The following is a 15,820-nucleotide window of genomic DNA, read 5'->3' on the forward strand; positions in this document are numbered from 1 at the left end:
GGTTTTTCTTTTTTTTTTTGTTGTTGTTAATTATTATTAAACCCAAACTTACTTTTTTCAGTCCCAGTCAATATATCAAATAACAACCACCAACCTCTTTCTGTCTTTCAGCTGTAGTGATGCACCTTGATACCATGTACATTGGTTTTTGTTGACTTGAACTGATTTTTCATGTATTACTGAATAAAGCAATTATTCTGCATTACTCCTATACTTCAGTCCTGTGGCTACCCCAAAGCATGACAATGCCCTAGTCTAGTCCTTCCTGAATTTGTCATTTGAGAATGCAAACAGGCCACGTCAATTTTGGCAATGGAGTTTAACTGATTTACACTTGTTCTCCACATTGAGTCAGTTCCCGAGAGACCCAGTAAGCAAAACCCTCTTACATTGCCCTATCTCATAAAGATGAAATGGCATTTGCCTGGGTTTCCCTCTGAGCACTGTTCCCATATGCTGTATTCACTTTGGGATGTATTCATACCTTATACAACAGCATCTAATGTGGATATAAATGTCTTTTATGATGTCTCTCTTTCAGAGGCTGATGAAGTGATTCATATTTCCTGCTATCCAAAGCAGCCAGCTTCTGTTTTTATGCAGTCAGTGGTGAAGAACAGGGGTTGCATTCAGACCATCTGCCATAGATGCCTACTGGAGGCATGATGACTGCTTCTCCCATTGACTGTAAATTGGCAGCTCTCAGTTGTATGTGGTCTGAATCACTCAACAGCCTCTGGAATTGCAATACCATAGTAACCACTAAGCCATCTTAAGCACCACTGTAATTTAAGAAATCTAGCAGTAAAAATGCATATGTCTCTTATTTTTTAAATATTCTCTAGTGCCATTAATAGAATTAAGGGATTGGTTCACCTGTCTACCACATGATATTAATTCAAATTGTATGCTTTTGAATGAATAAAGGCACGGCAGAGTTAACACAGCACCAAACGGAAATGGTTTTAATTTCCTGCAGTTATGTCTCCATGGACATGTTAGCCTGTATGTAAGATTCTGTACAGACAGTGCACACAGAATTCAGAGATTCTGTCAAACTGTTCCAGATAACAAAGGAGCTAGGAGCACTTTAATTTAATGATAGATCAGTCGTGGGCTGACTAACAAAGGAGTTCCTAGAAAGGTACATTTGACACCCACGTTCATCCATGTTACAGAGTGCCATCAGTGTCACTGCTGACATTAAGGCTAAAATGAGAGTTAACTTTGTCCCACTTTACAAAGAATGAGAATTTTTAACCAGATCACTCCAGTCTTTGCATGGGTGTTGTGGATGATAAAGGGTACAGAGAGACTGTCTCCTTGCTTTGTCCTAGCAAATGAAAGCCATCATGTACATGCTGCTGTTCCATGGGTTTCCATAGGAACTGCTTCTTCACACAGCATTTTGTTTCCCAGTACTTTTCTCCTGCTCACATTTTCATCAGCATACATCTTCAGGATTTCCATTGACTTCAAATTAACTGGTGTCTCTTTAGAATTTGCTTGTTCAGTCAGTCTCTAAAATTCAGTGTACCTGATCTGTTTTGTTGTACAGCTTGTAGAAGTGTAAGAGTAAATTCTAGGGCTGTAAAGGATATTTTGAAATACTTTCATGAAGAGCAGTCAGCCACTGAGAGTTCTGCTAACACATATGCATTAGACAACCATAAAATATGGTAGTCAATATCTGTCTCAGTTTGTGAAGGTACTATTGTATACATTAATTTTTTAATCAGAAGGAAGATTAAGGCTTAGACCTGTGTTGACAGTTATTTTCTGTCTGTTCTTTCTTAGAAAGTTACATTGCATCACTATGGACAAAAATTGTTCAAGTGAAGATAAAATGTAGGAACAAGCAAATCATTTGCAGGTTGTCCAAAGCATTATTGAAGTTTATAGTGATTAAATAACAGCATTAGCAAGTTTAATGTATGAATGATGTGGACATTGGAGATTTTAGGTCAAGGGATTTGGAAAAAAAAAGAAACAAGAAAAAAGGTAAAATACAAGCATAAGAAAAGCAATGAGAGATATTCTACTGTAATAGCATGACACTGACCATGTCTCAGAAACAGCTTGCTTATGTTGTATTGTACAGAAATTATACCACACCATACTAGTTGTCATCTTCAAAACTCTTCATATAATTCATCATTGTAGAACTTCAGTGATGTGTTGTAATATCTCAGTGAAGAATATGGCACCCTGCCTTATCCTTCTCCATCATGGTTCACTCTGCAATGAGAGGAGTGTTCATAAATGGAAGAAATAGCAAATATATATTTTTTCCATAAAGGAAGTCTGACTTGTTACACAATATTCTTCAAATTGCTTCTACACAGCATATGTGTTAATTAAGCACATTAAAATCAGATCTTTTTTCAAGAAAATTATCTCATTTATAATGGTGAGTTAAGTAGGTTGTTTATAAAGAAAGAGATCTCTAAAGGCAAATTACTATGAATAAAAGCAAGAAAAGATCTGAACTGATTTTAATGAAGTAATGAATAAATTATTAGGATCTTCAGGTTCCTCAAAAAATAATTAAAAATAACTTGTCTTTAATTTCTTCTTAGTTTGTTTGTGCAGATGCTGGAACAAAACTAGCTGAGTCAACAATCCTACATAAACAGATGATTGCCTCAATGCCTGGAGTAAGTACTGAACCAAAGTCCATTTCTTAGTTCTGTTGTTCTGATTTTTTAAAAAATACATCTTATTCAGCATGCTTTGCTTCATTTAATGCTCTTTCCTTTCCATTTCTCCTCTGATTGGCAAGATGGATTACAGGCAGAGGCTGAGATGCTTCATTCTTTTTATTAACAGTGGAAAGGTTCTGAATTTGGTGTTGCTTCACTTGCTTTCACTGATAACCTATAGTCATGTAACTGACTTCAGTGGAACCTGTGCTCAAAAAGACAAATCAAAGATCTGCAGTTCTCAGTGGGGAGCAGACCAGCTGAATGCATCAAAAAATGGCAGCAGGATGGAAAGCTACAAGCCATTGCCTCCATTCTCAGCAGAGATTTTCTGATTAAAGAAGGGAGTTAATGGCATTTTTCTAGTAATGTCTAAGTCATGAATCTATATCCTGCTAATGAGTGTAGCCAAATTACAAGTACTCCTTGCCAGGGCACTGAATATGGACCTGGTGAGTATGGGAGGAAGTAGCACAATGGGAGGTCTTGACTTGTTCCATGACACATGAGACTGAGTACCCAAGCAGATGGAAGAGGGTTAGCCAAGTTTGCTTCACAAGCTGAGTAAGGAAAACTTGTTTCCCTGTGTTTGTCAGCTTTGGGGATGACTTAACAGGATCTTTCCCATGTATCTTCTGAAGTGTGTGATTTTTTACATGCCAGGCTTTAATAATACCTTTCCTCCCAACAGGATATTTTAATTTATACTTGCTTTGAATAGACTAATACTGGTGTTACAAGGTATGATAGGAACATGATCATTTCAGAGGAAAACATAGAAAATTAGGCTGCCTACTGCTTGCATGAAACAGAATAGATTGTTGGAGAGAAGTCTTGTGCAACTGAGCATTTCTTTTCAGAGACTGGAGTGTAGTCTCCTTCATAATTCTGTTATTCAGTATTCTAGAAGCCAGGTTGAATCCTTAGTGCACATAAACTGGCTGGAGGATATACTGAGAGGGTTCCCAGTGACCATCTTTCACTGGTTTTTATTCTGTCATGGGAACTGACAGGAACAACATTTGAAAAGCCAGGAGGTGGCTTTTAGAAAGGGAACATATAAAAATGAGGAGTGCCCAGGTCAGTTGTTTAAATATGGAATGCTAGCAGTTTTTCAAATTTCAGCCACTAAAACTCAACTGTGGTTTAATGATTCTGTGACTAAAAGTAAATCTTGTTCATTTGTATGCTCAGTAGGATAATCAGCTTCTATGCTTCAAAGTGCAGGTAATCAAAAAGAGGTCAAAGAACAGTAGTTTTCTTCTGTAAACTTTACTGCAGTTCTCTGCCCTGAGCCTATGACTTGGGATGAAGTAGATTTTGGTGACTTTGAAGATATCCAATTTAATAATGTGATCATTTAGCCTCAAAAGTTAAGCATTTCTTTTACTTCACCCCTAAGAATGAGGCATCCATAGTTCCTGTTGAATTCAGGTGGCACTTTTTTTCTTCACCTCAGACTATTAACATATAAACAGAGTTTTATGTGATACCTAGTGGGTTGGTAGTGTCACCTTTGGAAAGCTTCCCTGCAGGGCTCTCTGATCTTTCAAAGCCCTTATTTAATCTGACAGCTTTGTTCTGTTGACTGCTTTATGCACCTCGGGCTCATCTTGTGCTTGCTGAGGGCCAGATTCACATTTCTCACTGTTCTAGGAAAAGGATTATGAAAATCTGTAGTGCACAAATACAGCAAGCACCACATTGAGTCTCTTTGTTTTCCCTTTGAGGTTGTTTTTGCTCTGGCACAGGTGGTTTCTCAGTAAGGTTATACCTTTGTGATCTAACTGGAGCACTGCATAGCTTAAATGCCATGAAGATGCTGTATTTTGAATGCTTTTTCTTCAGGAATATACAGGAAATATTCACTAGTTTTTGTGTAAAGGAAAACACATGACACATTTCAGTGATGCTCATTTCAGTGATGTTTACACATAAAAGGCCTGAAGTTATTTAAACTGTTTTTCCAGTGTGATAATAGGAAATAAGGGCATCTGTGCTTGTGACTGAATTTTGTTTTTCTTTGATTGTAAGTGATTGGTTCCAATTGCAGAAATGCTCAGCTGCTTGAAAAACTGAGTTGTTCAATTCTCATGAGTTTTTAAGACTTTGATTCTGGACCACTGTAAATTTCAGGATGACATGACCAGAATATTCCTGAAAGTTTCATCAGTTGATCTTTTTCTGCTGTCATAGATAAGAGTATTTTATGATGCATGAAGAAATTACAGCAGCTGGGCTATCTTCTCATACTATAATCAGATAAGAGGAGATAATACAGTGAGAAGAAGAACATCAAAGAATACCTATTCCTAATTATTCTAACTAAAAAGGAAAAGAAAGAGTTTGAGACAGACTAATTGTATTCTGGTGAAGCAAAACCCAGTACTTAAACTTCTTTCTCTTATGTTTCAGTGTGGAACAGCAGCAATGGAATGCATGAGGCAGTATGTTGGGGAAGTGCTGGATTTCATTGCAGATATGCATACCTTGACCAAACTGAAGGTTGGTTCTGGCATATATTGATCTAAAGTGTATGAGGTTTTTTGACAAAAATATATTTTCTGTAAGGACCCTGCCTGGGAGACACAGTAGGAAATATTTGAGGGTGACTGACAGGTTTTTTTTTTTCTTTCTCTTGTAAAAAAATATTAGTGCTGTTATAGATTAGAGACTTCTGTGGCATCAGTAAAAAGTAGCTTAGGTGATGTTGAGATGGAGGCTGATTCTAATATCATGAGCACATAATAAAAATGCAGGCATGATTTTTCTGAAATGCTGATGAAAAGTAAATGTCATACCAGAGTCACTGTGAGAAGTAGTTGTGTTTAATATAGCCCAGGGAAGCATAAAACTCCCTGCCTGTACAGCTAAGTACACTCCTGTGGAGGAATCCTGTGTCTCTTATAGATACAAACAGATGCTTAAATTTATTGGAAGTTCAGAGGTAATTAAAATGCAGTAATTGACCTAAAAAAGGGGGTGTCCTTTTCCTAATGGATTCTGTTGTTTTCATTGTCAGGTTATATTATGTTGAGGTGGGGAGAAACCAAATGGCTCTTACAGTTGTAGTCCAAACTGCATTTTGGTTTCTTTATTTTAGTTGGATGGCAAATTTTTAAGAGGAGTGATAGGAAACTACCTCTGTTAACATAAAAATATTTTATTTAGGAATGCATTTAATAAAAAGATCCTAGTAATCATTAGCTAATCAAAACCTAGAATTCCTATTTCATGGAGGCACTTCATGTTCCTATTAAATTTCCTACAGAAATTCTCTAAAATGTTTTGAAAAACAAGTAGCCTAAGTAACATTGCTGCTCTGAAGTTCATTTATGAAGCAATGAGATGAGAATTTTTACCCTTCTAGTTTCTCACACACTCACTGTCCCTCTGGCCCCACAAACCCACCTTGTGCCCCCGAGGGGAAGCCATATTATTGTTAATAATACTTACCACAAAGGAAGAAGAATCCCAGCTAAACTGAAAGTTGTGTCTTGAAACTCCCTGTAACTGTATTTTACTGGACAAAATATTCCCTTTCTTAAATTCTTACTCTGTTAGCCATGAATTCCTTTGAATTAGAAAAAAATAGTCTAAGGGAAGCAGCCTGTTATGCTGGAGTAGAAATTTACTTCAAAGCTCAAAGTAATTAAGCATTTGAAGTTGAATTGGATTGCCTTCCCACTCTATCCTCTTAAGTTATTCACCCATTTCTGTTAAAGTTCAGAACTGCTTTCAGAATAGGTAGCAAATGAATCATAAATGAGGCAGGAGATACATCTGGTTTGCTAGTTCCACAGGAAAAAATCAGCTTGCCTGAAACCAGGAATGGGGAAAATCTGTTTATAAGTACTTGCAGATATCCTCTCTCCTGTGTAAATGTTTCTGTAGAAAACTTTCTGTCATTTGGACTTTCTCCTTCTGCTCATCTCCCTGGAGCTGCAATCTGATTTGTAGAATTGTTCTTACAGTGCAGAAGTCTGCTGATTACTTCTTATCCTCAGTGGGACTGTTTATTTTTAAAAATGTTATATATGGATATAGGTAGAACATGAACTAAAACTTTACCTGTTTTTTTCCCTTTCATGTTTTGAAATGGGACAAGAAGCTCCCCAAGTCAGTTATCTTGCCATTTGCAACTGAGTCAGAAATTCCATGTTGTTTTGATTTAGCCATGTAGTACAGGAATCAGAGGACATATTAGCATAATAGGAGAGTCAAATATGACCATAATTTTATGTATTGCAAAGAATAAACTTTTCTGCTTTATAAAATTAAAAGGCAGATTTTATTTAAACAGAAAGAACTTACTTTGTGGTTTCAAAATGTTTGAGAAAATATTTGTAAGCATTTCTAAGTTTACTGATAGTCAGAACTTCAGGCAAATTCACAGCATCTAGATTCAAATTCTTGCAAGCTCATTTAATATATTTACTTACATTGCTTGGGTTTCATTAACAGAGGTGTTACTCCCTAAGATCAGCTGGTAGTACAGTTTCTTACTATAAGTGTGTCTTTTCAGCAGCATTTGGGGTTATACTTAACAAAGGATCCTATGTGATTTATATGACCAGTAACAATCCCAACAGCAGAAGATGGTTTTCAAATTTGGAAATTTCTACTTTCTGTAGGAATTCAGAGAACAGACCTAGTTAAAGTTGTTTATTTATATCTAATGTCTTCTTTTGCATATCCAAGAATAATTTCTTTGAAAGAGGCTAATTATTTTCAGTCCTGTATATTAGGAACTACTGCACTATAAAAAAGGTATAAATGTTAATTCTCAAGATAATCTCATTTCAGTATACTGTTTCTGGTCAGTTTATTGTGGTTTCTTTTTCCCTGTGAGATAGCATCTCAATTGGTAAAGCTTGGCAGGATTTTATTTAGAAAATTCCACCATTTTTGAAGATTTCTAATATATCTGCCTACATAACTGTCTTCCCTTTTTACCTGTCTGTATAACAAAGTCATTAAATATTCATGCTGGTACATAGGGGTTTTTCTCTTCAAAGAGATTTAAGTAAGTGCAATTTGAGAGTGTAAGTTTCTGTGGTTGGATACTTATCTGTTACAAAAATATTGTTGGTTCACTGATTTTTATCCTGTTATAATAATTGGATAACTGATGACCTGATTTTCTTGTGCAAAGCATATGGCTCTCCTTTTAAGCTAGCAACTGCAGTCAGCATGTGTTCTGCTACAGTGTAGTACCAGAAGGTAATGCAAAGTTAGCTGAATAGAAATACAGAAGTATCTCAAGAAGCAGCAAGGAAACATGTCTGAAAGCTGGCAAAGCAGAATAAATTATCTTTACAAGCATAAATATTTGAGTGTTTCTTGGTGAGAGGTTTGGCCATTTTATTGCCAGAGCTTTAAGGCATTTCTAACAGAATTGTGCAATGTAGCTGGCTAGTGTAATGTACTCATATTGCTGGAGAATAAGTGAGCTTCTTTCTGAACATGTAAATGGGATTTTGCACATGGAAGGCATTCCCTGCCCAGATGCTATCTTGTTAAATGGTTGGAGTCTTTCATTTTTACCTAACCTCTCTGGATATGCAAGCATTAGTTTGTATTTATCAGCTGTTGAGTTTGCCGTACAAAAGCTGCCGATACATTTTGCCCAAATTATATTATGTCTTTATACTATTATATTATGGCCTCTTGGAATTCTGGCCCTCTGTGGAAAGATCTGCATCATTCTGGTGTTACTAATATAGGGATTGGAGAATTAAAAAAAATCTATTTCTGAGCTTTGTTTCACAGACACAGTTAGAGATCCTGGGAAGGAATTGAAAGGGGGGAGTGAAATAGAACATGCTGGGTTTTGGAAGAATTTAGTTCAAGCAAAATACTCTTTTTGGGTAGGAAATCAGATCTTTGCCTTGCAGAGTCACATGAAGACTTGTTCTCAGCCACTGCATGAGGACACATTTGGTGGACATCTGAAAGTTGGTTTAGCTCAGATTGCTGCAATGGAAATCACCCGGGGGAACCACAGGGACAACAAAGCTGTGATCCGGTATTTGCCTTGGCTTTACCATCCTCCTTCAGCAATGCAGCAAGGGTGAGAACACTTTTACACAGAATGGAATACTAGAATGAGTTGTAAATCTTCACAAAATTATGTTTTTATTGCCAGATTCCGCAGATAAGACCCACAGTAGGAAATGGTGGCAGTGGGACATTGAAACAGCTGCTCAGCATCTCCCTGATCCTTAACTGAGGAGTTTGTCAATATAATATTTAAAGTGCATGCCAAAGGGATAGTGGAGGTTACTCCAGGGGCTTGACTGGAGTAAAACTGGAAATTAACTTGATTCTTGGTCTAGGTGCAGACAGTGAAAAGCACACAGGCACTTGATCAGTTCTAGAATTAGAGGAAATATTCTCTGAATTATAGACAATACCACAGGAAATGGCCTTTGAAATTATGCAGTACAAATGAGTGAGAACTCTAAAGTGTAGGCCTACTGATGTATGATAAACTACTGAGTTCACCTGGCTAAAGTTAAATGAAAGAAATCCTTCTCAAGACCTGTTTTCTGTCCCTTTTCACTGAGAGAAATCCTGATGTACAGTGTTTTGTTTTCTAAAAAAAAAGGAGTACTCTCCCTTGTATTACAGTGACAATAAGGGACTTGTTTTGAGTGTAGGCAACTGGACCATGTTTCAACAAACCTGTCCCAGCTTTGTCCCAGACTATCTGTCCAGGATTCTTGGGACTAAGCTGTTTAGGCTGCAGTCCTTTTAGATACATATGCATGTGTATTTATGGGGAGCATATCTACTTTTGGAGTGCTTAAATCCTTGCACTTTAGTTTCTTACATGTTAAAAAAAAAAAAAGAACACATGTTTTGCATTGAAATTAATGAGTTATTTTAAGATCCTATAGGGACTTGAGGAAGAGCATTGTATCAGATTTTATTAAAAACCAAAAATTAATGGAATGTGTCTTGGGTAATATGAGTCTTTGACAATGATATCAAATTACAAACTAAAACCAGCAGGGAGAGTGGCCTAGTAAATAGTGATTTATAGATGGAAAAACAATTATTTTTTTTCCTGTGCCTATGAATTCAAATGAGTATTTAGTCAGAGCTTGGAAGCAGCCAAGGGACAGACAAGATGTCACCAGTAAAGGGCTCTTCCTTTTTAGATTATCTAGGCACACGCTTTGCAATTAGACACTGCACTAGAAAGTGGACAAATACTTAAGTGTCACAGAAAAGCATAGTCCCTGTCCTCAAAAACATAATCCAAATGTGCAAGGAGTTGCCCAAGAACACAGAAATTAACTCTGCCTTACCAGGGGAGAGGTGGAACACAGTGGAGGTAAGGCAGCTGCGTGGTGTCCAGGGCAGCTGAGAGGAGCATTTCCACTTGGGCAGTCCTTCCCATCTGATGACATCTGTGTAAAAAATCATTCTGTATGGGAGCAATGAATCTGTGAATGCTTTAACCTTTTACAGAGACTGTTTCTTAGACCCACCAAAGAGGTTCTATTGGACCTGAATGTGGTATGTCAAGGCCACCAAGATCTGTGTGGTTGGACTCTTCCCAATGATCTGTGTCTCCAGCACACTGAGACTGCATCTGCCAAATGTGCATAAGGAGACTCCATATTTTGGGGAAAGCCAGAAAACTTAGTATCATTGTAAAATCTGCTCTTTCTTGACAGGCCCAAAGAGTTCATAGAATGTGTCTCACACATTCGTTTGCTGTCCTGGCTACTTCTGGGGTCTCTGACACACAATGTTGTCTGTCCAAATTCTCCATCATCTTGCATGCCTATTCCACTGGATGCAGGTTCACAAATTGCTGACCACCTTATTGTTATTCTGATTGGGTTTCCAGAGCAATCAAAGGTAAGGGATTATGTGTTTTAAGTAGAGATGTGTTTTGTATTGGCCTTTTTGCAAACATTTATTTTTAGTAAGTAAAAGGAGGGGTAAAAGCTTACTAAAACTCAGGACCCAGGGAGAGAAATCTCTGTACAGTTCTTCTTACATGCCTAGAAGACTGATGATATTAGTACACTTAAGTTTGAGGTTTGGCTATTTCCAAATGTCTGAACACAGGAGTGAGGAAACTAAAAACTGAATTCCGAATTGAAGCTTTAGCAGTGACCACCTCTGTAGCAAATCTCTCAGATAGTTATTTATTCTTGTTGTATATTTGCATTGGATAGCATGTCAATAATTTTATGATCAAGATAACTACAAACAGTGATGATTCAAGCACAACTTTAAGTTTTCAGGACAAGAAGAGTTATTACAGATTATAAGACATTTGTGGCAGTAGTTTAACACAAATACAGCAGCGGTCTTTGACACCAACCAGGTTTTTATTAGTGACAGAAGCAGAATGATCACACATTTATCTTATACATAAAATACTCCTTTCTTTCCTTCCACCCAGCCAAGACACTGGTGCTTCCCATCCATTTCCTTGGCCTTTTTTTTGCTCTTTCAAATACCTCTTTCCAGTTACCAAGCAACCATTGCAATGTTTGGTGCAGTCATACTGCCACAGAGCATGAATCCCTCTTGCTCTTGCAAACTGAGAAAACATCTCTGACCAGAAGCATCTTTCTTGTAGTGAAGTGGTTAATGTCCAGCAGTCCTGGAGGCTCAGACACTGTGATATATAACAAGGATTAGCAAGGAGCCATGTCTGAGCAAGCAAAATGAATTCTCTTTCCTTGCCTGTTTCCTTGTGACTATGAGCAGTCCCAGCAAAGCAGAAATTGGATGACAGATTACCAGAACAGATGTAAAATCATGTATTTTATGTGATAACTGTCCTTTCAGGTTCTGAACTGGAGTCATGTGTGCCAGAGCCTTCAGAAAGTTTCAGAAATAGTCCTGAATACCTGTTATGCAAAACTAACTTTCTTTTAAAGGGACCGACCTTAATGCCAGGCACTTGGATGGCATGGGAGCATATTTGTAAATGCAGTTTTTACAAATATAAACCCATTTTGTAAACATGGAAAAGATGTTATCAAGTGTACTTGACTTACTAGTTCCTAATGGGAGGGAAACATGGGAAAGTGAGGGGCAAAACTGCACAGCGGGACACGTGACAGGGAATGAAAGCCTCTGCACTGTGTCCCAATACAGTGACTTAAATAAACATTTTCTTCTATTTTCTGTTTTTACAGACATCTGTTCTGCACATGTGTTCCCTGTTCCATGCATTTATATTTGCTCAGCTCTGGACAGTGTATTGTGAACAAACAGCAGTAGCTCCGACAGTCCAGAACCAGAATGAATTTAGCTTTACAGCAATCCTCACAGCCCTGGAGTTCTGGAGCCGAGTGACACCCAGCATCCTGCAGCTCATGGCACATAACAAAGTGGTAGGTCAGGTGCTGCAGACAGATTTAGTGCAGGTTAAACTCAGAGGAGGCTTGGCTCTGTTTCAGTGGAATACAACAGACTATGAATAACATCATAAAGTGGCTTTGATGCTTTTGAGAAATTAAAGGGATAGCTAATTAGTAGTGATTTAACCTCACAGTGAGCCTGAAACAGGATGTAGCCAGAATCTACCTGAAACAGCATCAGGAGCTTGAGCTGCTGCTTGTTGGATTGAGAGCTCCTTGCATCACATCTCATTTTGTATAAATTCCTGCTCTTAACTGTGGTCTGTTGTTTTATCTGACTCTGCCTTACAGCACAAATGAACTTTTCTAGGATAATTCTATGAATATCGATTTGGTTATGTTTTACCATGTGATGGTGAAAAAACACTCAACTGCCGACAATTGGCCACCCGTAATTCACAGGTTATTCATCAAAAATAAGCTACATAAATATCTCTTGAAACATTTTTGGGTAATGAATGACTGGAAGGAGGCATCTCTAGAGATAAGATTTAAAGGGAAATGTTCACTCTGTCCAGAAATCATCCATACCATTTGCTTGGACATACCCTTTAAATGTTTGTTATCCCAAATACTCTCTTCTGTTGGAGCAACTTTGTAGAATAAGAACCCAGAGGGCTTCCAGCAGCCCTCTCATAGCTGCTCCTTTGCTTACCCTTGACTAATGATTCTCTGTACCTGCAGGCTTAGGGTTAAGAGCTTGTTTCTGATGGGCAAGGCCTATTGTGTTTCCCACATCCCAGACAGTCATGACAGGTCAAAACTTTTTAACTGGAATGTTCACTAGTAGTTCTGGCTCTGGAGAGCTTGAGGTTAGCTTTGGGAAACATTTTTATACATTGCCCATTCCTCTTAAGTTAGGTCTTAAGGTTTGGGTTTTTAAGGTTTGCTGCTACTAAGGTTTTCATTCCTGGTTTGTTTGGGTTTCCTTTTTTCTTTTTAAATGTAGATCTGCTCTGTGTATGGAAATTGTTTTATATAATTCCCCTTTCCCCATGTGAAACATCTTCCATCCCAGGCAGGTATGGACCTTGCCCTTTTAACTGTAATTGCATGGGCTGCAATTGAAAGTCTTAGCCAGTTATTATTTCCTGTGTCTTGTCCATATCAGGCAAGAACCACCTAAAGCTGTCCCTAGATGGTATTTTAGCCTCTGACATGGTGGGGTCTCTGTGGGTCACAAGCCCTTGCTGGGAACAGTAGTTCAGGAAGCTCCATTTGAAGGAACAGGAAGTGTGCATTGTGTTTCCAGCCAGCCAGTTGTTTAGTCAGACACAAAAGCCTCTTGTCAAGCCCCAGGATGAGAGTATGACTGGAAAGTCCCAAGTTCCAATCCTTTCCAACTGTGGCTTTGGAGCCACAGTTATTAAGCTCTCTGCCTCAGCTCTTGCTCTGTGAAATGTAGATAGTTAATACTTGTGAAATGGAGATAGTAATACTTGTGAAATGGAGATAGTAATACTTGCCTTTCTCACAGGGGTGTTTTAAGGTTAGTTAGTTAGTGTTTGTGAAGCACTCTGAAGATGAAAAGCACAACATAAAAGCTGAGTTCATTATTATCAAGGGGAATTTACATGTAGTTTAGACAGGCACTGTAAATAGTCATTGCTGGCTCAGGGTGTTTGTCTTGTACCTGTGAATTTACACAATATTAAACATAAAAAGCTGTCTGCTACCAAATAACTGATATTTGCATCTGTCATACATTATGTTACAAAATGGAAGAATTATGGACTAGCTGTCAGTTCAAGACAATAAATTGTCTTTTGAAGGGGGATAAAAAGATGGGGCTTGTGACAATGTTAATTTTCAAAGATTAAATAAATAAAAATAACAATTTCTGACACACAGATTGATGAGAATTGCATAGCGAAGACATAAAAAACAGTTTATGATGTCTGAAAAGAGCAAAGCCAAAGACAGCTTGTTTTGATGTGTGGTAAGAATTAAAATACATCAAGGGTTGAAGCAGATAGCTGTCACCACCTTGGGGTAAAACTAAACAAAGAAAAACATCCCATATGTGCTCATGTAATCTTTAATCTTGTGTGTCAGTGGTTAATAAACTGCCTAGCAAATACAGGAAGATCCTTCTTAGAGGCTCTTGGCTCATTTTACTACATTGTTATGCTGGATATTAATTTGGTTTTATGCTTGATTGTTCTTTTCCAAGATGGTGGAAATGGTGTGCCTGCACGTGATCAGTTTAATGGAGGCTTTACAAGAATGCAACTCTACTATCTTTGTAAAGGTAGGCATACCCTACCACGAATATCTATTAAATTATATTGCCTGATCATTCTGATTTCTAAATGTATATTGTATATCCTGTGCTTTCCCTCCCACTTAAAAAAAGAGAGAGTGGAAGAAACTGAGGTTGAATGTTAATGCCACAATATACCCTAGCAGAGATACTGAAAAATAAAATCCGTGCTAAGAAAACCAGACCACAATTTCAAATTCAAGTTTTCCTGATTTTTTTAAATGAACATCTAATCTACTTCCTCTTTCCATTGCCACTAATGTCAGTAATGATCTTATTCCTCTAATAGACACAACTAATGTCACTGACTTTGTAAACCTCTAGCTACTGCCTGAATTTTCAGCCATTCTGTATTTTCTAATCATCATAGGTCTTTTGGTGGGTGACAAAAACTTTTTGCCACATTGATTTTCTTGTTATTATATGAGTTATTTCTTTGGAAATCCATAGCCAGTCTTCCATCACACTGTTTGCAGAAGGGTTGAGGTAGTCTCACAAGCATAAATCAATTTTATTATCCTTTTTTATGTTTTCCCAGTGCAAGAGAGTTTCCACATAAGTAGTTAGGGTTAATATAGTTCTTCTGTTGCAATAAAGGAAATTTCTGGCTATTGCTTTACTCCAGTCTTTTATGATCAAGCAAGAATTGAAAATAAAGTAGCTAAAATTGAAGGTCTTTATGTCAACATGAAAGTATTCACACTCATTGTGAAAATACAGGTTTGTAATGGCTTGATTCACTACAGAAATTCTGTCACTAAGGGCTGTTAAAGTGATTATGGCTCTGTCTGAAAGACATATGGCTTCTCTTTTAGCCAGTCCAGGATGTTCAGGATTTGACAAAGATGAAGAGTGGCTCTAAAGCTGTGAAAAGAGAGGCCTTTGGGGCCAAATCCCTGTCACAAATCAAATGAATGCTTTCAGGGGGTTATGTTTGAGAGCGTATATCAATATAATGCTAAGTCAGGTTAAAAGGACATTGTTGTTACTATAAAATCAAGCTCATAAAACTGTGGAACTCTGAGTTAAGGTGCTAAGCTTTCATGTTTAGTGGGTGGGAGATGGAAGAGAAGAATTTGGGTGACCAAATCCCCTTTACTCAGCCCTAAAGTGAAATCCTGCATGAACAGTGTACATGCATATCAGTACTATAGGATTCATAGTTCCAGATTACTATTTTTTTTTCCTGAACTCACTGTAAAAATATTTTTTGTAGATGTGAAAAATAAGTGCCATGATTTAGGGACTTAATGTATGTTTGAAGTCCTTCAGAGGCACTGTGGTACAAAGGTTATTCACACAGGAACCAGCGAGTGGGTTCTCTAATTAAAAAAATCAAATTTGAGATAGTCTCTTCTTCAGTGACTGTGAAATGAAAGTGTTGAACTTTTCTCCTGCTTTTCTGTGTCAGAGGAACTGGAAAAGTGGCCATACCAGGTTAGGCATTAGTGCTGGAG

The 15,820-nt window shown here is 37.6% G+C and overlaps 1 protein-coding gene across 1 annotated transcript in view; it reads left to right on the plus strand.

The window, feature by feature from the left end:
- The window catches only part of UNC79 (unc-79 homolog, NALCN channel complex subunit), a 107,451-nt gene that overhangs the window by 87,705 nt on the left and 3,926 nt on the right, over nt 1-15,820 (plus strand). Inside the window, exons 44-49 of the mRNA XM_050975628.1 lie at nt 2,580-2,657; nt 5,118-5,207; nt 8,600-8,775; nt 10,391-10,577; nt 11,876-12,073; nt 14,274-14,351. Coding sequence (XP_050831585.1) covers nt 2,580-2,657; nt 5,118-5,207; nt 8,600-8,775; nt 10,391-10,577; nt 11,876-12,073; nt 14,274-14,351 — 807 coding nt within the window. The remainder of the gene's footprint in view (nt 1-2,579; nt 2,658-5,117; nt 5,208-8,599; nt 8,776-10,390; nt 10,578-11,875; nt 12,074-14,273; nt 14,352-15,820) is intronic.

The sequence above is a fragment of the Serinus canaria genome, chromosome 5 (assembly GCF_022539315.1).
Source record: "Serinus canaria isolate serCan28SL12 chromosome 5, serCan2020, whole genome shotgun sequence".
In the NCBI taxonomy this organism is placed as follows: domain Eukaryota; kingdom Metazoa; phylum Chordata; class Aves; order Passeriformes; family Fringillidae; genus Serinus; species Serinus canaria.